Genomic DNA, 20481 nt, shown 5'->3' with positions numbered 1-20481 from the left:
TTTACAGCATCCCATGATTATTCATTGTTATAATAAAAGTGATAATGTGTACATCAATCAGAACTTTTTTTCTCACACACAAACACGTTTTATTTTCTTGATTTAACTTGTAAGTTTCAGGCTTATAGTGTACAATAAAATAGCACAGTCATATACGACCAATTATTTTTATGGAAGGTGGGTGTTGGTGAACAGAAATCAGATGGTGTTGCCGTCGAATAAACGCACTGATCGTCTGCAACTATTGTTGCTCGGTTGTGAGAGAGCATTGTGGTCCAGCTCTAATCTGTTCCCGCGGAGTCAGAGACCAAACCAAGCACACCTATCATGACGTCAATGTCCAGCAGCGGTTTGAACCTATCACGTTACTCCTCGCTGAATCCGACTCTCCGCGGTGAACCGACCGGCCAATCACAGGCCGAGGAGAGTTGCAGCCACGCCGATGACTCCAATCCTGGCCGTCCAGGGCGTGTTCTAACAGTCTTTTCTTCCCAGCGTCGTTGTGTATCGTGTGGCAGCTCCCTACATCTTGTCTGTGCTTCATGAATGACTCGAATATTGGATTATTTAAGACCTCTACAATACAGTAAGATTTTTTTTCCCAGCTCGTTTTACCAGACTGAGGACCATTACCCGTCGAACGCTGTCGGAGCCACATCAATTCAGCTAACGCAGGCTAACGGTGTGGCAGCTTAGCCTGCTAACGTGTGTGAAGAAAGAGATGCTTCTCTTATGCAAGCAGAAAGCGCATGTTGGGCTGCTCGTGTCTGTGCGAATGGGACCCGAAGAAACCGGCACCATGTCTTTGTTCGCTCGCCCATCGATCAAGTATGTGCCGCCCCGGGCTAACATTCGTGGTGGCGGCTAAGGCTCTCGGCAACTGCTGCTGAAGACAAATAGATAAATGTGCCTTGAATTTTGTATTGTGTTTGTGCTTTTCTTAGCTCGAGGAATGTGTACTCAGCTCTCCTCCATCACCCGATTGATGGTGGACAGTCAGGTGAAGGGAACACCTGTGCGTGCGTGGGTTGATGGGAAGTGTTCCGTAGCTGGTGTGTGCCGAAAGCGGAAACATTGTTTCAAGCAACATGTATTAGTGGATAGTATCCCCAAATCGGCTTGTTTATGATGCTCGATCTGCAGCGGTCAGTACCTATCTAAAGAGTGACAAACCCAGGCAGGTGTTTGTCGCACCTGGAGGCAAACAAATAGTTAATGTGCTGGTCATTGAATAGTCTGACTGCATTGTATTCAGTTGGTTGCTCTCTGTTTGTGCATGTGTTTCACTAGTTCACAAATCGTATATGTAAGTGGCGACTAGAAATAGTTGTAAGTTACAGCACTGGCATTCATCACTCAGAAGAGATATTATTACATTTAAGAAAGAAAAGGGGTCCTCAGGGGTTGCAGCGTGAAAAAAAAAACCTCCACATGTTAAGACCCTTTGAGTGATAGTGTTGCTCCTGAATGTGTTTCATAGCCTCTCAATAAGCACTTCTTATACTCCATCTTGAGTTTTGGTTTGTTACTACAAGTTCAGACTGATCCATTCATCTGTCTGTTTTTCACTCACCATTAATTCTAATGCTCGATTGTTGACATAAGGTGTGCTTGTTGCATACATTACACAATATTCCATGGCTCTACATATTATCATGGATAGACAGTGAGTCATCCCTGGTATTGTGACACACTCTTCCTATCACTCACTGATGAGGTCATCTCTTTTGAATGACTCGTTTGTCTCAAGTCATTTTAGGGATGTAGGTGTGGCTGAAAGTCAACAAAGACTGGATCGAAATTATTTAAAAATATTCAATGTTATTAATGTGGGAACCTAACTGTTCTACTTCCCACATTATTATCCTGTTGTCAGTTTGGTGGTAATGACTCCTAGAGGGGGAGTGAAATGCTGGTCAGAGGTCTTGTAACGCCACGTGTCCCAGTTTAGTCTCTGACAGTTCACAGTCTGTCAGCTTGCCATACTTTATTACAGCAAGACTGCTAATCTTAGCCTGAGCTTCTGCTGCCACCTCTTCATGATTCTTGGGCCACATCCAGCGAGGAAATGGTGTCGGACATATGAACTCCAGTCATAAGGTTCAGCTGAAAAGCATTAGGGGATTGTGTTAAGCTTGGTAGTGTAGTTAAAACGAAGGTGTGAAAAACATCTCGCTCTGCAGCGTTAAATTACACATTAACTGTAAGTGGAAACCGCTGAAGACTGGGTTGAGCAGTAGCTGTACAGTACTGCAGAAGCCTTTTCAAAGGAGCCCCACTTTTAGGGCAAAACACATGTTGACTAAGCCAAAATTAAAAAAAACCATTTACATACAGTCAGTTTTTTATTTTCTGTTTTCTACTCAGATTTTTTTTGTATTAGTTAGAGTGCTGTATCTTCCTGAAACAACAATTTTTCTGTGCTTAATTTCTCCACCATATGTACTTGGTCCAATCATTACTCTCTCAGTAAATGTTTTCCCCTGACTGGAAACATTCTCTGTGGCCCGTCTGAGCTTCTCCTGAATGTCGTGGTTTGAATTCCACAGCCATGTTTGTGTATGTTGGTGGGATGTAATGAGGGGCTTTACTGCTGCTGTTAGTCACCAACTGATGAGGGAAGTATGACGCCCTCACAATTGCAGGGTGTTTGGAGCTTTTTTAGAAGGAAACCGCTAGACTCAATAAGTTAAAGCCCAAATAAGAGAGGCGTGCATTGTTCCTGAATTTTTTTATTTGCTGTTTTTTGTTGTGTTGGTCTGAAGTCGGTGTGACAGCAGCAGTTTCTTGTCACTCAGTTGCCCTGTTTTCATGGGCACAAAACTCTTGAAGAGAAGAGTTTTGACATTCAGCACCATCCGCCGTCCAGAATGAGAAGAGTTTGGAACTGAATCAGTCAGATGCAGCCTGGTAGAGCAGCCAGCCTGGCAATACAAAGGGTGCAGAGCGGCAGCCAACCGAAGAGGGCTGCTTATTGTTTAGGACATGGTTGTCGACCTATGATGAGTGGGGCCCAAAAAAATAAAATATCACGACACACAAGGCTCAGGAAGTGTGTAAAATGGCTGAGTCGCAGAGGACTAAAGTAGCGTTGATGACATTCTTTCATAATGTTCTGAAACATTTGACATTTTTGTTCGGAAAGGAAAGGAGCAGGAAGAGCAGGGATGGTTCTCAGAAGTGAGGGCCTGTCAGGTAGCGGCAGGTTGAGGAAGATCTCCAGAGACACACTGACGTCAGTGGAACGCATCGACAAGCAGCATGGTAGGAAATCACGAGTGGTTTAGGAGCCAAACAAAGTCCCTCCAAGGCGGATATTTCTACACTGTGCAAACAGCAATTTTTATTGTGCTTTATAATGTCTCTGAGGTCATTCTAATCTTCAATGCTTCCTCCTCTCTCTTTGTTTGTCCACAGGCAGCAATAGAAAGGCCCCTCCTCCAGTTCCTCCTCGGATCACTTCCAAGCCCCTTATATCTGTGACGCTGCAGAGCAGCACAGAGTCAGCCCAGGACACTTACCTTGACCAGCAGGACCACGGGAGTGAAGTCAACAGCCAATCCGGACACAGCAATTCTTCGGACAGTCTCTGTAGCATACGCACAGGCAGTCTGGCCAAGGGGTGCCAACCCTCCGCCGCTGCCCCTACTGCAACCCGTGTACCTGCTGCAGCATCCTTGCCTCCCGTCCCAGCACCTCGTGACCTCCCTCCCACCACCACTGCGTCCACGACTGCAGTCTCTACCTGCTCTTCATCCACTCAGTCCCAAAATGACTCCCTGGGTTTTGGTCTTACACTAGAGCATCCCCCCACTGTTCCCAAGAGGAAATTATCTTCCATTGGCATTCAGGTGTGTTTACCACGTCTTCCACACGTTTTCTGAAACCGTGCCTAACTTTGTATTGTTGTGTTCCATTAACGTCTCAGGTGGATTGCATTCAGCCGACTCCAAGAGAACCACCACTACCGCTGACTGCACCCTTAAAGTTTCAGTCGATCGGCGTTCAAGTTGAGAACGGCAGGCCGTATGTACTGTCTTTTATTTCTAAGCATAAATATTAACGTTTGGTTGAGAAAGTGTAGTAATTCTAGTGCCAGAAACAGTGGCGGGAACAGCTGCTCAGTGAGCTTGCAACTGAAGGAATGATGAATTCTCTAGACCTGGGGGTTAATGGGATGCTTTCTTAAGGCAAAGCGCTTAGCCGTGAAATTAAGCCGCTATTGTGGGACGGCTTTTAAATGCATCTTTCTATCATAGTAGTTAGTGTTTGGTACTGCTGTCAACTGTCTCCACAAATCTAATAATAAGTAAAGGACTGTCGATCATGTAGCAATGTAAGCTATAAGTAGAGATACTTGCGCTTCCACAGTGCTCACAGTTGCACTTGGATTCTTCTAAAGCAGCAGCAGTCAGGGGAGTTGACCATTGTGACCTCATGAAATATACATTATGTTCAGCCTGCGACTTGGATTGTGTGTAACGTCTCAGCCCCTTGTGTGTTTGCGCCCCCCCCACATCCACTGTTGTAATGGTTTCAGTTTCTGAAGAGGTGAACTGACGTCGAAGGTCACTGTGACCAGACTAACTACAGGAAAGTTCTGTGCTTCTCAGTCACAACAAAAGCAGTCTGATATTACTTATCTTATCTTTCCATTAAGATTGCAGGCAAAGGGTTCTAATGCACAATTAATGATTTATTAAATTGGCTGTGTTCCATCCCTCCGACGGTCGTTACTCTGAAGTACTTGTGTATAAGTCTGCTTAACCTGCAGCCAACGGTTAAAGTGGTCTGGTCCAGCTGAACGATTTCCTTTCCTGAACAGAGCCAGAAGACTCGATCTTGTCTGTCCAGAACACGGCCATTTTCTCTAATCCCATTTGTTTGACAGGCTGTTTCTGCTCTCCTGCTAAGTGTCTATGAAGTCGGCTATCGGCGATGGTTCTGTGTTGTGTAACTGCTCTGCTGATTCCCTGGTGCCTGTCACCCTGGACACACATTTGTTTTCTAAGTCAAGTGTTAGGCTGTGATGTCTTCGAATTAATCGTGATTCCTCAGTAGGGATGGGCTATAACTTATCGTACACTATATACCGCCAAACACAATCTCCACAATTCTGCAGCTCATGATAAATTTCAACAAACACACGGCTCACTCGCTGCATTGGACCTGCATATGTGAACATGACTCCAGCTCTCTCCAGCTCCGCGGCGTTTGACAGCCGACACTGGCGTGTGACAGTTGTGGAGAGTGAGGCGGACTTTGGTTCATGATCCTAGTTTTAAACTTATTTCTAATACAGGGAAGCATCGATAATGACACTGGTTGACAGGAGCGTGTTCTGCCAGAGACGGGAAACATTGAATTTCTCATCTCTACACTTAGTTAGCTATTATATTTATACATAAACTAATAATGATGTTGGAGACAAACTCCACAAATAAGTTTCATCATGAAAATGTTTCAAGAGAGACTGTAGTGTCCAATACATGGAATAAAATGAAAATGTATTTATCGTGATAATTATCGTTATCACACAAATTTATCGTGATAACGTTTTTTTTTGTCTATTTCGCCCATCCCTACTCCTGAGCGGTTGGTGAGGAGGAAGGTGATTTATGGGTTCAGTGGCAGGCCTTGATGTGCCTCGTTGTCTCTGCAGTCTGAGCCGGGACAGCAGCATGGCCTCCAGACAAAACACAGAGACCGAACCACTGGAGCCCCAGGAAGCCGCACCCACACATAACAAGACAGCCAACTGCAGCAACAATCAAACAGTCAACACAAACGGGCAGGACAAAGCCATGGACCCCAAACCTCTGCAGCAGACCTCCTCCCTGCCCACAATATCCAACTCTCCGCCGGAGACCCTGGACCCGGCTTTAGACCCGTCCTCGCTGCCTCCGCCGGACCCCAGCCTGGAGGCTGGAAACTGCGGCGATGCAGCTCAGCCAGGAACACAAGCTTGCCTCCGAGATGGAAACTGGTTTTTGAAGTTGCTGCAGGCTGAAACAGGTCGAATGGAGGGCTGGTGTCAACAGATGGAGCAGGAGACCAAAGACAACAAGCTGTCAGAAGAAGGTGAGTGACATTCAGCGTCCTGTCGCTTGGAGAGTGGTTCCCTGTTCGTGCACGTGGGATTGTATCAGCTCATTCCATTTAGAACACAAATCTCAATCGTGTCCTAAATGTCGCTGCAAGTGCTCCCCATAACGCTCCTCATTAGGCTGGAGCTGCATTTTGTTTTGCTTTAATGGAGCCACTGTTTCATTTCCCGTAACAGTGCGCGGCCTCTCTCTGCAGCGCCTTAAATATGAATGAGCAAGAAGCAGAGGAGCCTCCGAGGCTCCTCCACATCATCAGTCCCCCCCACTCTCCACAGACATGATTCATGGCTCCTCATTTATATGCAAATATCCGATGGAAATTGCTGAATGGAGAGTGATTGTGTTGTCCTCCATGAGAATGACTTAATAAATGACTTCCAGGGAAATCACTTACGGTCATCTGTTGTTTATTAAATAACCACCGTGATACAGGTTCTGTCACCCAGTCGTCATATCTCAGTGGCACTTGGCTGGTGTCTTTTTGCGCCCTAACTTTGCTGTCTCTCTCTCTGCACCCCAGTGTTGGGAACAATCCGCAGTGCCGTCGGCAGCGCCCAGCTCCTCATTTCGCAAAAGTTTGAGCAGTTCCGTGGGCTCTGTAATGAGAACTTGGTAAGCGTCCTCCAACGCTCTTGGAACACTTTGAAAATGTGTGGTTTCACGTCCTCGTCTCCAGGCTCTTGCTCATCTTCTGTCTCCGTCTCCAGAACGTGAATGCCAACCCTCGGCCGACGGCGCAGGACTTGGCAGGCTTCTGGGATTTGCTGCAGCTGTCGATAGAAGACATCAGCATGAAATTCGACGAGCTCTATCAGCTCAAAGCAAACAACTGGCAGCTTCCTGAGAAGAAGGTGATCACCTGACTGTCGCCGGTGAGCGCTGATCTGAGCGATGTTCAAGAGGAATCATATTGGGGGTTTTTTCCCAACAGGATGAAAACAAGCAGCTTCCATCGTCAGTGCCAAAGAAGCCATCGAAGCCCCGGCTGTCGGCAGGGAAGGACAGGAGCGTGGACTCGGCCGTGGACAAGCAGAGGCAGGAGGCCAGGAAGCGCTTGATGGCAGCAAAGCGCGCGGCGTCAGTGCGGCAGAACTCCGCCACGGAAAGCGCTGACAGCATCGAAATCTACGTCCCAGAGGCCCAAACGCGCCTCTGAGAGCGGACCCCGCCGATGATCACTATCTTGTCCAGACACTCAAAACACTTGGATGCAGAGACGCTGAGTCGTCAGAGTGGCGCCGACGCAGAGCCCGCTGCCATTGGACAGAAGTAACTTTGATAGATATTTAATTCTATTGTTATATATAATTACCTGCTCAAATATATCGAGACTCTTAAATGTTTAAGTATCTTGCAGAAGGATGCCCCTTGTGAGATTGAAAGTCAAGGTGTCCCAGACGTTTACTTTCTCTGCTCTTCACTTGGGTGGACCGGCAAGTTGTGGCTGCTGGTTAGCGAGCGGAGCTAGCATCCACATACACTCAGGATACACATGCAGGTGTGCTCACTGTCCACACAGTCTTCCTGTTCTCTATTTATATTTGGCTGCCACTCATTCTGCGTGGTGCGTTCACCCGACTGTGGAAGGATCGCTTCGACCGGAGAACCAGAGGAAGGCAGTAGCATATATATAAATATATAATGTAAGACAAATATCACACTATGACAATGTTCATTTTGTAAATTGTTGTATACCAGATTATTTGTTAGAAAGAGGTCAGTGTTCTGTACCGAGGTAGTTTTTTATAGATTGAGTACAAGTACTGTCATGACATATTAGCACTTGATGCAATCGTTCACCCCCACACCCCACGCTCTTGTCTCTTGCACCAAGACACACTACATGGACCGTGTCTGTGAGCGTCCATTGTTAGTCTTAAACCCCTTTTTTTCCACCGAAGGTTTGTCGGAATGACTGCGCAGCCATTGAGCCTCTGAGGAATGTATGAACGAGTACCCCATTGCATTTGTCGCTCACGTTCAAACTTGATCATTGCACTTTTCCCATTCACCTCAGATCAAGTTTGCCCACATTTGTTTCATCCCATCATCCACCTGTGATGTGAGGGGACCAAGGCATTGACCACTCGATGAGCCATTCCTGTTCCAAACCAAGCTCTGTGTGCAGGGTGCGGGTTTGATTCCGCTGGAGGGAAAACAGCAATAACATCAGTTAGTTCTGGAACAGGTGGCGCAGCCGGTACATCTGCGTTATGGAAATTGGCGACAGGACTTTCTTGGCTCTTGGCTCGAACGATGAATGTGTATCTCAGGTTTGACAACTCAGCAATGAAACCACTACGACGAGGATTATTTATTTTAAAACAATAAAGTGCTGAGGAGACGACAGTCATTTGTGGATTGGAAAGGTCCCAACAGACAAACCCACACGGCTGCTGCACACAGGCTTGAATTTTTTTTTTCTTCTCTCTCTCTCGCTCTCTCTCTCTCTTCACTCTACAAGCTTGAACTTCCACCTGCTTGAGAGTGAAGAGCTGTGGTACATTTGTATTCTTTATAGTTTTGTTTTTACATGTAAAACGGGCTCAAGTGAGTCATCTCTTGAATAATCCAATTATAATTAATATTGGTGCTTGCGGCAGGTTTCATATTGTGCCAACACAGCAACGTTTCAATGTCATCTGATTTTCAAACCTATTAAAAGTTTATTTTGTTAAATCTGCTCACGGTTTCAGTTGTGTATGTTTGTGCGACTTGCTTGATACCTTCATTTCCTTTGTCTCAACTCGACGAGCGAGACTGAAAGGTTTCTTTAACGAACTTCAGTGCCAAGTGTACATGAGTGGAACTGAGCAGATACTCGTGCACTAATGCAGACGAACTTGTTTTTTCTGTTTGTGATATTAAGAGCTGGCTCTCCCCCTGTTGGTCAGTCTGTGTGCTGCACTCAAGACATTTTTCAATTTTCATAATGGTAAATGAAGTTGGAATGTTTCCACAACCAGTTGTTTTTATTTGAGTTCATCACGAGTGGACATGTGCATTTCATTGTCCAAACAAAGCATTAAACATCCCTTTGCTACATGTCCGGTCCACCATTCTTGATTTGTCTTCTATTGCACTCATTCATAATGCTCTGTAATATTGGCTGTACAGTTAATATTACACAGTTTTCTCGACTGTCACTGTGTAAGCGATGGAAGCATGGCCTTCCGACATCTAAATATGGACCAGTTTTTAACCATTACATTGGTTTTGCGAGCGAAAAAAGTCAAGAGGCGTTCAGGGTGCGTGGTGTTCATGAGCGTTTATAACTGTGACACATTGTGGAAGGTCCTCTTTCTTTTCGTGGCAAACCCAGATCGCTTTATCCCACTTGGACTTTCACTAGAGGGTGATCAGGGATCTTCACTTTGTTTACCTGTACTTCCTGTGTTATAAAGGGCTACAAAATGGATGATGCAACTCTGGATATTGATTTTGTGCATGTGCTTTCAACCACCATGTGGACGAGGCAATATTCTTATTGGTGAACACTAGAAGCCGACATTATTTAGGGTAGCAACCGAGTCAGTGTGTCGCACACTAACGCTTTCTGTCATAAGCCCACTGTCTTGTGCTTCCTCACTTTAGCTGCACCCCCACTTTCAGCGTCAGCCCCCCCGCCCCAAGGTCAAACCAGAACTCGGAGCAAAAAACCATGTAGTTCCTATAAAATACCTTTTAAGGATAAATGTTGGCACAAGCACACATCTTACAGATGAACAGTTATCATGTTACTGTGCACTAGTTAGACACAGGAGGCTTCTTACAATGATGGGATTCAAAGTTGTGAACGAGACATTTGGCATATTTTCTGTACCAAACAAACTATAGAACAAAGGGGGAATGCCAGACTATTTTGCATGTATGTTATTTTCCTCGACATATGTTCATACAGTTTACCTCAACTGTTGTTCCTTGATGAGGAATAGATTAAAAGGTAGTGTCAAGAAAACCACTGGACTCGAAGCACATCTTTATTTTGTGGTGGGTGAATCATCTCCGAGCAGGTCACGATGAACAAAATTATTGTTTTCAATGTGATTTAAACGCGGAAATGAGTTGTCATTGAGAAACACTCAGCTCATCGCTGATTGGCCTGAACTCGTGAGTGATTTCTGATTGGACGACGCGCTATACTCATCGCTGATTGGTCACAGCATCCTGACGTAATGCTCATCAAACGCTGGTCGCAGGTGAGGCGGGACGTCATAGAACCACCTATTGACCCATTCTAATATTATAAAATGATGTTGTCTGGCATGAAGGTCATGTTCAGCTCAGGTTTCTTGCACAGCATGAGCTCCTGTTCTCTATATTTAATTTGTCGGCTGTGTAGGGCGTTAAAACTCTCAACCACTTTGCGGCCTAGTCGTAGTGGTTGAACTATTCGATTACAGTGCCTTTATTCTTCCCACAATGGGGATATTGGGTGGTTACAGCAGCATGGCTGCATAAAAATAAAAAGTCAATGAACGCTGTTCATTTCAGTGTTGTCGTAAACTGCGTCGCTCTGTCTACAGGTCGTAAAGTGACGAGTGATGAACTCTCGAAGCCTCATGTTTGCGGTGAGTCCTGAAAAGTGTCCAGTCAGTTTGGATTTGGATGCAAGTGTTTGCACATTCACTGTCGGTGGGGGATGATACGTGGTGTAAAGGCGTTCGCTTCGTGTTATGTCTGCCAACGCGCCTGTTGTTTGAAGCTCAATTTGAAGCTTAATGAAAATGTTTCGTTTTATTTTGTGAGACTCTCGGAAGTAGTGGTAAGAGCTCCTCGCCGTGTTTCCGGTGTCGGCAAACTGCGAGGGGAGGAGCCATAGACTCGCGTACGGGGAGGAGCTACGTCATCCGCGAGGAGGAAGGTGTCTGCCGCGGCGGACACACTTCAACAAAGAAGCGAGGCGTATTCTTCGACGTTCTCTCAGTCACTTTCGGTGAGTTGAGCAAGTTTCGGCAGCGGTTTTCTGTCAGCTGGTTAGTGTTTTGTGACACGACCAGCGAACTGAAGTGATGCACTTGGCGGGCGACACATGCCTGACCCGGTGTGTGACAGGATCAGTGCTAATGATACAACTACCATGTTCATCATTCACTGAAGAATATTTACCCACGCGCGTTCATTTGCCTGTGACATGTAAATAAGTGAAAGATAATGTAGTTGCAACAACAAAGCTACGAACTCCTTTCATCCCTTTTTGGCTTCAGCGATTGCTTCAAGGATGCTGTCTAAACCCTGTTTCTACTATTTAGTATTTTGACATCTCCCTTGCTCAAACTTCCTCGTAGCATGTGTAATTTATTGTAACTTGAAGGAAGTGACTGAGAGTTAATCAACGTTGAATCTTTTTTTATTTTTGTGTCTGATCAAATAGGATTGGTTACTTATCTTCATATTTGGAGAAAGCGCCCAGTTATTCCTGTGGATGTTTAACTTCAGGAGAATGGTCAGGCACACATGTAGATGAATATGATGCAAGTTCTGATCTTGAACGTCCACTAATGTCTTGTCTTCATCATCACAGAGATGCTGACTTCGTAACCAAGAAAGAGCCAAGTTCAGTCATCCAACCTCAAGTCACAACACACCTTTTAATATGGCAGCACAGCTGAAAAAACCCTCTGCGGTGTCCGATGGCCCCCCTGACGCTAAAAGGATGGACCTTCGAGTGAATGAGAAAAAGTGCTGTGAGTCTTTCCATGGAGATTGTTTGTGTTGTGTTTCTCCATTGATGTTAATCCCCTGGTAGAATTATATTCTAAATTCCACGTCATGTTTTGTTATTGTTGTCAGATGAAGGCTATCTAATCTAAAATTCCTGTTTTTGAGAGTCAATATTGAGTGAGCTACCCAAGTCATATTAGATTACTAAATACGGTTGCTTAGCAGCCAGACTTGGGGAAATATGAACCAGCAGATGTGAGATGACGGGGGTATGAGGAAAACATTAAGCTAAATCGTTGAAAGTCTGGTGAATGGTTACTACAGCGTCCAACCCACTGACCTTGGCAAGAGTAAACCATGAAAGTATGTCTTGAAATTGAGAAAGTTGAAGGTGAAATATCACCTCATCTTTAAGTCCTTCAGTTTTTGCCTGCTAATCTTGTTGTGTTTCCACTCTAGCTTGGGCCTCCTACATGACCAACTCTCCCACTGTGATAGTGATGATTGGCTTGCCTGCCAGAGGAAAAACCTACATGTCCAAGAAGCTGACACGATACCTCAACTGGATCGGAGTTCCCACCAAGGGTCGGTGCTGACCATTTTTATGGGCAGTGTAATTCATAGTGGGAAAAACTGTGGTCAGGATCGAACAGTTTAGGTAATTGGGGAAAAAACAAATGCAAGCAAAGTAGATAAATATGTTTTCGATGTTTTTTACTTCTCTCTTTTACACATTTTTGGAGCAATTAGAATGTATGTATTTTTGTTACTTAACTGGATTTAAATGCATGTATATTTCTACGGGCAAAGGAGAGTGTACCAATTCATTTACTGTTGTTCTGGTAGATTAACAATCCATGTAAAATTTAACGTTATAAACTGAAATAATCAACTTTTATGTGTCTACTGTGACAAAAACATATGCATGTTGTTTTGGGAAATCATCCAGAGGTTGCAGGTTCGTCACCTGCCTCAGTCGGTTTTGAATTTAATGCATTTTACTGTGAGCTAATTCCACATGTCAAACAATCGAACAAGACACATTGGTTGTGTTTTTAACAACCAAATGATACATAGGGCAATCCAAAAATACCCTTTTAAAATGTATCACATGATGCGGATTGTAGGGCTGCGGCTCTGCCTGGTATGAGCAGATGCAGGTTGCACAAATTCCAATAATACGTTTTTCCTCCTATTTTTCAATGAAGAAAAAATGGGCTCCAGAAGGGGTGCTTTCTCAGTCAGGGAAAAGGGCCTTGTGGCCAAGCACTACTAGGGGTCTCTCTGTGCATGTCCCTGCATGAGAGTGGCCTTCTCACCACCACCTCGCTGCTGGCGGAGGTCTAAGGAAAACCTTGTGATTTCCTGTTGAGTATTTATGGATCAATCAATCCAACACTTGAGCATCCAGTTCCTTTAGTGGAATTACAAAATAAATAATCAATTGAAAGATGACTATGAGGTTGGAAGGAATTTGTGCCCTGAATGTAAATAAATGTTTGTCTGTTGATGTCTCATTAAGCTCCTGCATCCCAGTCAACAAAGTAGAATGTAGAAGAACCTGTTCTGCGGATAAAGCTTTGAAGAGGAAGCTCTCATACTCTCTGCTGTATTTGCATTCTCTCTCGCCCGCAGTGTTTAACCTTGGCGTTTATAGAAGAGAAGCAGTCAAGTCGTACAAGTCATATGACTTCTTCAGACATGACAATGAAGAAGCCATGAAGATTAGAAAGTAAGTAATAGGCACGAGAATGAGGTGAGAGCAACAGTGTCTGCTCTGATGTCTGGTTCCAAAAGTTAAAGGGACACAGCTGGCTCCCATATTGTTGACCCACTTTTAGCTGCATGCCCTTTGTATCAAAGTTCTAACAGCCTGCCAGAGAAGTGGAATTATTTTTGCAGACGATGACTATGTTCTTGTGCCTGTAGACAGTGTGCACTGGTGGCGCTGCAGGATGTGAAGGCCTACCTGGACCAGGAAGGAGGGCAGATTGCTGTGAGTAAATTGAAAATGTAGCCACCTCTCAAGCGTTTTCTGACAGTTTTCATGTCAACCTATTCCCCTCTTCCTCTCTCGTCACTTTCTTCATGGTCCTTATGTACCTCGGCTCTTTTCCACATCTTCATGTGTGACTCGTCAACTAGATCCTTTTAATTGCTGCTCTTGTTGATACTCTCGATTGTGTTCAGCAGTCCTTCGATTTCTTCTGTACAGGTTCACACCTCAGCTGATGTGTTCTAGGCCATGCTATCATGTGACCTAGCTTATTCCTTACAATGCTTCATCATTTTTTACTGTTCTTTCTCTTTACTGATCAGCTCCTCAAACCTCTTTTACCTTCGTCTCTCATCCACCTAACCTGCTGCACATCTTCTGCTCCATTTCCTCTTCAGTTTCACCCCAAGCTTTTGCAGTATATGCTTCTCCCATATTTCCTTTGCCTCCTCAAAGGCTTGGGTTGCACAATTGAGTAAAGCGCGATGTTCCGCTGCGCGATTACTGAACTCATCGCTGACTTACATCGGCTGTTCTGTCCTCTGAGGTTACATGGGGGACGAGTCAGAAGCACCACAGAGTGATCTCTCTTTCTCTCTCTCTGTTATTAAGCAACATTTAAGCACAAGTGTTCTTGATTGTCTTTATGATGGTCACTATTATAGTTGGTTGTATGTTATGTTGTATGATACCGGAAAAGTTGTGAGAGCTTAAATGCCTGCTGCAGTATCAAAGTAGCTTTGTCCCAGGACCAGTCATAAATGCCCTCCTGGTTTTGGTATGTCATTTCTTTATACAATCATTAACTCAGCTGCTGGTGTTTTTTTTTCTCTATTAATTTCAATTAACTCACCCTCTTGATTCAAACTGAGCCAGCATTATCTATAGCTGGAGGAAAAGACATTTAACAGGTTCACAATGGATGCCAGCTGAAAGGCATTAAAGTTTTATTTAAGGATTCTCATCTAACCACTTACGAAAAAAAATTAGAAACCTCACATTTTGTCATTTATGTGTTTTGGTCTAGTTGATAACACTGGTATTTTGTGCACTAATCGTGCGTTGCGCAGCACTACTGTGAGCCTCATGCTTCCTTCCCCACCTCTCCTTGTCCTCACGTCTTTTCCTTAATGATACACTCGGCACCTTCTCTCAGGCTTCTCTCACTGTTTTCACCAGCTGCCCTGGTTGACTGAGTTTTACGTCCTCTGCTCTCCTACAGTAGTCTTGGTTTCATCACTCAAACGATTGATGTCTGCACAGTAGGGGACTGTGGCCTCCACGATATCAGCCATGTTGACTCGGCAAGTTGGTCGAGTGTTTTGACGCACGCTCTTGGTGAATCATGGGTGTGGATTTATGGAGGAATGCTTTTGCATCGCGACCTCTTCAGCTCAATCGTAGTTAGCATTAGAGGTCAGTGGATCTTGGATGTCGGCAGAAGTTTTGCCCATGTTTTTTAAATGTTCAGTTCATTGTCTCTGAAGCTCTTTTCCACTGTTGAATGTTGGGTGCATTCTTTACCTCCTTGAAAGGGAGTAAGCAGGGGCCATCTTCAATGATGTATGTCTTGCACTCCGATGTCTTTACTTCCTTATCACATTCCTTATTTTTTGCCCCTGTCACTGTTTTACAATTCACTGCTACATAGCAAGTTGGCACTTTTCTGCTGTGTCTTTAACAGACTACGCTTGTTTTTTCAGAAGATTGTTCAGCAACTCTCGGTAGGTTGGAGATCACTGTTAGTGTCCCCACTTGCGGCTGCCATCTTGGATGATGGCTGCCTGCAGGTCATCAATGTCATTGAGACTGACTGTCTTTTCCGCCTGAGATACGAAGCTGTTTAGCACAGGAGTGGCTCTCCAACATCTCTGTACCTGTTGAGTGTGTATCCCTCTACTGCTTTTCAATTCCGGGAACATTGTGGAGCAAGTCACGTGACAGCAGTCTCCATGTGACAGGTAGCTGGGGTGGCTGCTGGTGATGTCCCTAACGGCGGCAGTTATTTTCATGAACAATGTTTTAGAGATTCTTAGTGTTGCAGCTACATGTCAGTGTCTGCTGTTGGTGTGTCATCTTTACTTCCTCCACGATGACATTGTCATCACTTTTCACTTGGGTGGCACAGTGCCTGTTGTTTCCAAACCATGTTTTTTTTTTTTTTACCTTTTTGCTACTCCACTCTTGCGTCTCTCTGCAGTCTCCAGTGGATCTAGATGCTGTTTGGCATAGCACTATGAGCATGGATGATTGCTCATCCCTCTTCCTCCATGGTGACTGCGGTGCTAAGCGACCTTGTAGCCTCCCGAGAGGTCATGGTCCTGCATAGCCTGTCACACTCTGGACGGTGATGTATGGTAGCTGGTAGCTGCCCCCAAGTGTATGTGACAACCATCCATGGCGGTTCCTTGTGGGCCTTAGGCAGGACCTTCTCAGTGGTCGTCCAGTCATCCATGTTTCATGGATGCCTTTTGTTTCTTCTTCTTCTTCAGGATTGTCTTCTGCCTGAAACGTGACAATGTCCCCACTGACGTGCAACTGGTTTCATGACCCTTCATGATTTTGTAATGACTTTCTGTGTTTGTGTGTCTCTAGGTTTTCGATGCCACCAACACCACAAGAGAACGGAGGGAGCTCATCCTTGGTTTTGCAAAAGAACATTCATACAAGGTGACATGTCAGGGCTTTTACGCTGTAAGAGTTGTGGTTTGACCTCATGTGGTTTCATTGAATTCTAGGTTTTTTTTGTGGAGTCAATATGCGACGATCCAGAGGTCATAGCTGCCAATATCCTGGTGAGAGACGAATCACGCTTGTAACTACACTTGACTGAAAATGAAAATCAAAATATCTCTTCCAGGATGTGAAGGTCTCCAGCCCTGACTACCCTGAGAGAGACAGAGAGAGTGTCATGGAGGATTTTCTGAAGAGGATAGAATGTTATAAAGTCACCTACCAGCCTTTGGACCCTGATGATCATGACATGTAAGAATTTTGATTCTAACCTGCATGTCATCTGAAGTTATTGCTCAGTGCTGGTGGATTGGACCCAGGTTCTGTGAGTAGGGCTTCAGAATTCCAAAAGAAACTGAAGCAAGAGATGCATGTATTTGTCATCTTGCTGCCATTTTTAAATCCGCTGTGTATGTGCAGTTGTTCACTTCGTCCACCAGGGGTCCTCATTTCTTCATGTTGTTCCGTCATCACAGTGCATCAGAACCTTCATGGTCCAAACCTTGACGTCTGAAATTCATCATTGTTTTATTTAGTCTGTAACAGGGTATTGTGGTGATAATTCATGGTCTCTTATCTCCGCTTGCTTTGACTGCAGGAGCTTGTCCTTCATCCAGGTCATCAATGTGGGCAGACGTTTCCTGGTCAACAGGGTCCAGGACTACATCCAGAGTAAAATCGTCTACTACCTCATGAACATCCATGTGCACTCGCACTCAATCTACCTCTGCCGTCACGGCGAGAGTCACCACAATGTGGAGGGACGCATCGGAGGAGACTCTGAGCTGTCGGCCCGGGGGAAACAGGTGCGTCGCTCACTGCTGAGGTCCATGTCAGAGCGGCCTTGGGTCATGGTTTCTTTCATTCATTTCAGTTCGCAGCAGCCCTGAAGGCTTTCGTGCAGGAGCACCACCTGTCAGACCTGAAGGTTTGGACCAGCCAGCTGAGGCGCACCATTCAGACCGCGGAGGAGCTGGGCGTTCCGTACGAGCAGTGGAAGATCCTCAACGAGATCGATGCTGTGCGTCACCGTGTGACGTCGCCGGTGTTGACTCTCTCTGATCCCTGACTCACCTGTCTGCAGGGCGTGTGTGAAGAGATGACCTACCAAAGCATTCAGGAAACCTTCCCGGATGAGTTTGCCCTGAGGGACCAGGACAAGTATCACTACCGCTACCCTGGTGGGGAGGTAAGGCTCTGCACCCCGATGGAGTCTGAAATAAACTCCCACTTGGAGTACAACTCTGGGGTTTATTTCATTGGAATTTGAAAAGACCAAACCGCAAACAAACATGATCACTGCCTGAACCCTTCCCTAAACTCTCTGAGGCCAAGCATGTCTCGTCCTGCTGCCAAGGAGGATCAGTCGCTGAAGGTTGGATAAACCCTGAAACTGTGGTGTCGTAATGAGATTTTGCAACTGATAACTACAGTGAGAGTGTGTAGCTTGAAAAGAGGAGGAAACGAAGCATGGACCCCAACCATCATGACCTCAGCTGAAGCTTCGCCCAAGGACAAGAAGCTGATGTTTTACACCCATATTTCATGTTTAACATTTTAATGAAGCAAAGCATTTGATGTTTATTCTGGGCAGAATGTGAAGCTGCTGCCAGAGTGTGGTGCAACAGGACAGAGAGTAGCTCTCAGGAACTAACACCACTGTCCCCCCTGTAGTCGTACCAGGACCTGGTGCAGAGGCTGGAGCCGGTCATCATGGAGCTGGAGCGCCAAGGCAACGTGCTGGTCATCTGCCACCAGGCCGTGATGAGGTGCCTGCTGGCCTACTTCCTGGACAAGAGCACGGGTGAGAGACGGGTCCATGTTCTGGAGTTAAATCGGTCAGTTTACATTTCAGTGACCCAAGGATCAAACTGGTCTTTTGCGACTCGATTAGAGGAGCAGATACGAGCGATAATTCTCATGTGCCAGAACCAAGGCCGCTTCTTATCTGCTGCAGACTGTTGGTCCTGTGTCACCAGATGTTTTTCAGAGAGTGATGTCTTTTCTCTTCTGTTTGTTGGCCTGCTGAGGAGCCGAGATATTTCTGATCCAAAACAAATTCCATGGAAAGAGTCTGGTGTGACTCTGTCCCAGAAATGACTGGGTGGGTGAGGAGGGAAGTGGTGGCCACAGCAGGGTGCGGTGGCCATGACGCTTGTCTGCGGTTCCCGCTGTGGTGATGACAGAGCAGACGGCTTCTGCGTAATCCCTTGATGCCGAGCCGAGCTCATGCTGGAACCACTCACCTTTGTGTTTACAGAGAACCTGCCGTACTTGAAGTGTCCGCTCCACAAGGTGCTGAAGCTCACCCCTGTAGCTTATGGTGAGTGGCCGGGACCCTGGTGTTCAGTGGGCTGTGGTGCAGCTGGCGTCACGCGCTTCCTCTCCCTCCCCCAGGCTGTAAAGTGGACGTGTTTGATCTGAAGGTGGACGCCGTCAACACTCACAGGGACAGACCGTTGGTGAGTGTTTCGGCTTCCAATCTGCAGCCCGTCCTGGAAGAGTGAGTGGGCGCTGGGAGGACTCAACATCCTGTATTTTTAAAGGACCCATAATAAACTGCTGGCGCCTCTGTTCATTGATGCTCGTGCTCCCTGAAAACACTCGGCGTATTCTTCACTGCTGCTGAGGCTGCATCCGAGTTAATATTACACAGTCCAAACACTTTTCTGCATAACTGAAACTGGGTCATGGAGGCATGTTCCAGTCCTTCCTGAGACCTCCTCCCCAGGCCTTTCCAAGAGAACATGTCCTGGCTCTGACCCTGAGATTCCTCCCAGCGACTCATGACCAGGACACCTCAGCCAGTTAGCTCCTGACTTGGATGCTTCCTCAACTATTGAGTCTCTGTGAGGTCGCTTCTATCTGCGGTCCTTCAATTCGCCCATGAATCTGGGGGCTCAATGTGATACTTGAATATATTTCCACACTGGGAGATCATTTCATGCCAGTGGCCCTGGGTGGCTTTTTCACCTTCAGCCCAAACCAGGAATCGGTGCCAAGTGAACCAATGGGCCAGTGCTGCTCCGACTTCCTGTTTTGAGTCTGACCTCATAAACACATTCACTCCCCACATTTAGGTTTATCCTGGTTGAGTTGAGGCAGATGAGTTCCACTGGAAGATGGTCAGGTTTATACTTGGTGGTTTGGCCACCACTTCCTGTTGTTTTTCATCCCTATTTTTAAGCAGTCGCTTCTGTTCATGAAATGACGAATGTCACCTCTGTGTGCAGAATCCACTCCAGTCCAACCAACCTGGCACTGTGGTGAGGAGGAACAGCTTCAGTCCGCACTCCAGCCAGGACCAGGTCAAGCGTCCCCGCATGTACAGTATGGGCAGCTCCTCCCACGCCCACACATCTGAGGCCCACGCTTTGCCCAGCATGCAGTTACCAGAGGGGGCAGAGCTGCTGCAGAGTGAGGTCAGTGTTGAGACTCCAGCGGCTGTGGGATCGGAACACTGTCACTGGAATTGATGGATTCAAGGCTCTGAAGAATTCACCCCAAATGTCATGTAGCAACAAGAGCTGTGTCTCTAAACTTTGTAACCACCTTTTTCTCCACTGACTGGTTCTGCTGGATCCAGCAGCCTTTCTTCTCTTGCGATTGTTTGACCCTGTGGCTCTCTTCAGGAAACTCTCAACGGCTTCAGTGCGACGGAGGCGGACAACTGCGTCCGGAGTTGAAACCAGAGCTCCGGCTCCATGCCTCCGCCACCTTCACGCTCTACACCTGAGGTTTCCAAATGAAAACTGCTGTTGGACCATAAAGGCCGTGCCTCTTCAATAAAGTTCTCTGAGCTCTTGGGTTTCAGGTTTTGTCTTTATACTTGTCTGAGTTACATTGACTGCAAAAGTCTTTGTTACATTTGGTACGGCTAGTTTGTAAAAATGACCTTCTTTGCTGTAAAGTTCGGGTGACTTGTGTCCAGTCAGTGCATTTGTAAAGTGCCTCTTAATAAAGGACTGTGGGTCAAGAGAG

General features: G+C 45.9%; 2 protein-coding genes across 9 annotated transcripts in view; both read left to right on the top strand.

Annotated features, from left to right (window-relative positions):
- Positions 1 to 10245, top strand: part of dlgap4a (discs, large (Drosophila) homolog-associated protein 4a) — a 51694-nt gene extending 41449 nt beyond the window's left edge. For 3 of the 6 annotated variants that reach the window (XM_053850164.1, XM_053850165.1, XM_053850163.1), the window contains 6 exons: positions 3418 to 3851; positions 3929 to 4026; positions 5663 to 6081; positions 6628 to 6719; positions 6815 to 6958; positions 7039 to 10242. In XM_053850164.1, coding sequence (XP_053706139.1) covers positions 3418 to 3851; positions 3929 to 4026; positions 5663 to 6081; positions 6628 to 6719; positions 6815 to 6958; positions 7039 to 7263 — 1412 coding nt within the window. In that variant the 3' untranslated portion in view covers positions 7264 to 10242. Of the gene's footprint in view, positions 1 to 33; positions 587 to 1468; positions 3265 to 3417; positions 3852 to 3928; positions 4027 to 5662; positions 6082 to 6627; positions 6720 to 6814; positions 6959 to 7038 lie in introns of those variants that run through there. The other 3 variants (XM_053850167.1, XM_053850166.1, XM_053850168.1) reach the window with 3 other exon arrangements.
- A 286-nt stretch (positions 10246 to 10531) lies between these two features.
- On the top strand, positions 10532 to 20476 carry LOC128750042 (6-phosphofructo-2-kinase/fructose-2,6-bisphosphatase 2-like). 3 transcript variants are annotated; one of them, XM_053850171.1, is made up of 18 exons: positions 10532 to 10678; positions 10857 to 11043; positions 11482 to 11553; positions 11632 to 11794; positions 12231 to 12356; positions 13407 to 13503; positions 13701 to 13767; positions 16363 to 16437; positions 16506 to 16562; positions 16628 to 16752; positions 17099 to 17306; positions 17375 to 17521; positions 17585 to 17689; positions 18175 to 18304; positions 18761 to 18823; positions 18898 to 18962; positions 19734 to 19922; positions 20133 to 20476. In XM_053850171.1, the coding sequence occupies exons 4-18, from the start codon at positions 11704 to 11706 to the stop codon at positions 20184 to 20186; spliced, it is 1599 nt and encodes a 532-aa protein (XP_053706146.1). In that variant the 5' UTR covers positions 10532 to 10678; positions 10857 to 11043; positions 11482 to 11553; positions 11632 to 11703; the 3' UTR covers positions 20187 to 20476. The 3 variants fall into 3 exon arrangements, with proteins under 3 accessions (XP_053706146.1, XP_053706147.1, XP_053706148.1); XM_053850172.1 differs by lacking the exon at positions 11482 to 11553 and having other exon boundaries at positions 10533 to 10678; XM_053850173.1 differs by lacking the exons at positions 10857 to 11043; positions 11482 to 11553 and having other exon boundaries at positions 10538 to 10678.
- The last annotated feature ends 5 nt before the right edge of the window (positions 20477 to 20481 follow it).

This window comes from Synchiropus splendidus, chromosome 18 (assembly GCF_027744825.2).
Source record: "Synchiropus splendidus isolate RoL2022-P1 chromosome 18, RoL_Sspl_1.0, whole genome shotgun sequence".
NCBI lineage: Eukaryota > Metazoa > Chordata > Actinopteri > Syngnathiformes > Callionymidae > Synchiropus > Synchiropus splendidus.
Note: the sequence above shows the minus strand (reverse complement) of the source record. Positions and strands in the feature narration are given on the sequence as shown.

Excerpts from the sequence above, each read along its gene's own strand:
- LOC128750042 (XM_053850171.1), top strand. The coding sequence starts at position 11,704 with ATGGCAGCACAGCTGAAAAAACCCTCTGCGGTGTCCGATGGCCCCCCT. Across the intron at positions 18,305-18,760 it reads CTTCCTGGACAAGAGCACGG|AGAACCTGCCGTACTTGAAG; the intron begins GTGAGAGACGGG and ends TTGTGTTTACAG. Across the intron at positions 18,963-19,733 it reads CTCACAGGGACAGACCGTTG|AATCCACTCCAGTCCAACCA; the intron begins GTGAGTGTTTCG and ends CTCTGTGTGCAG.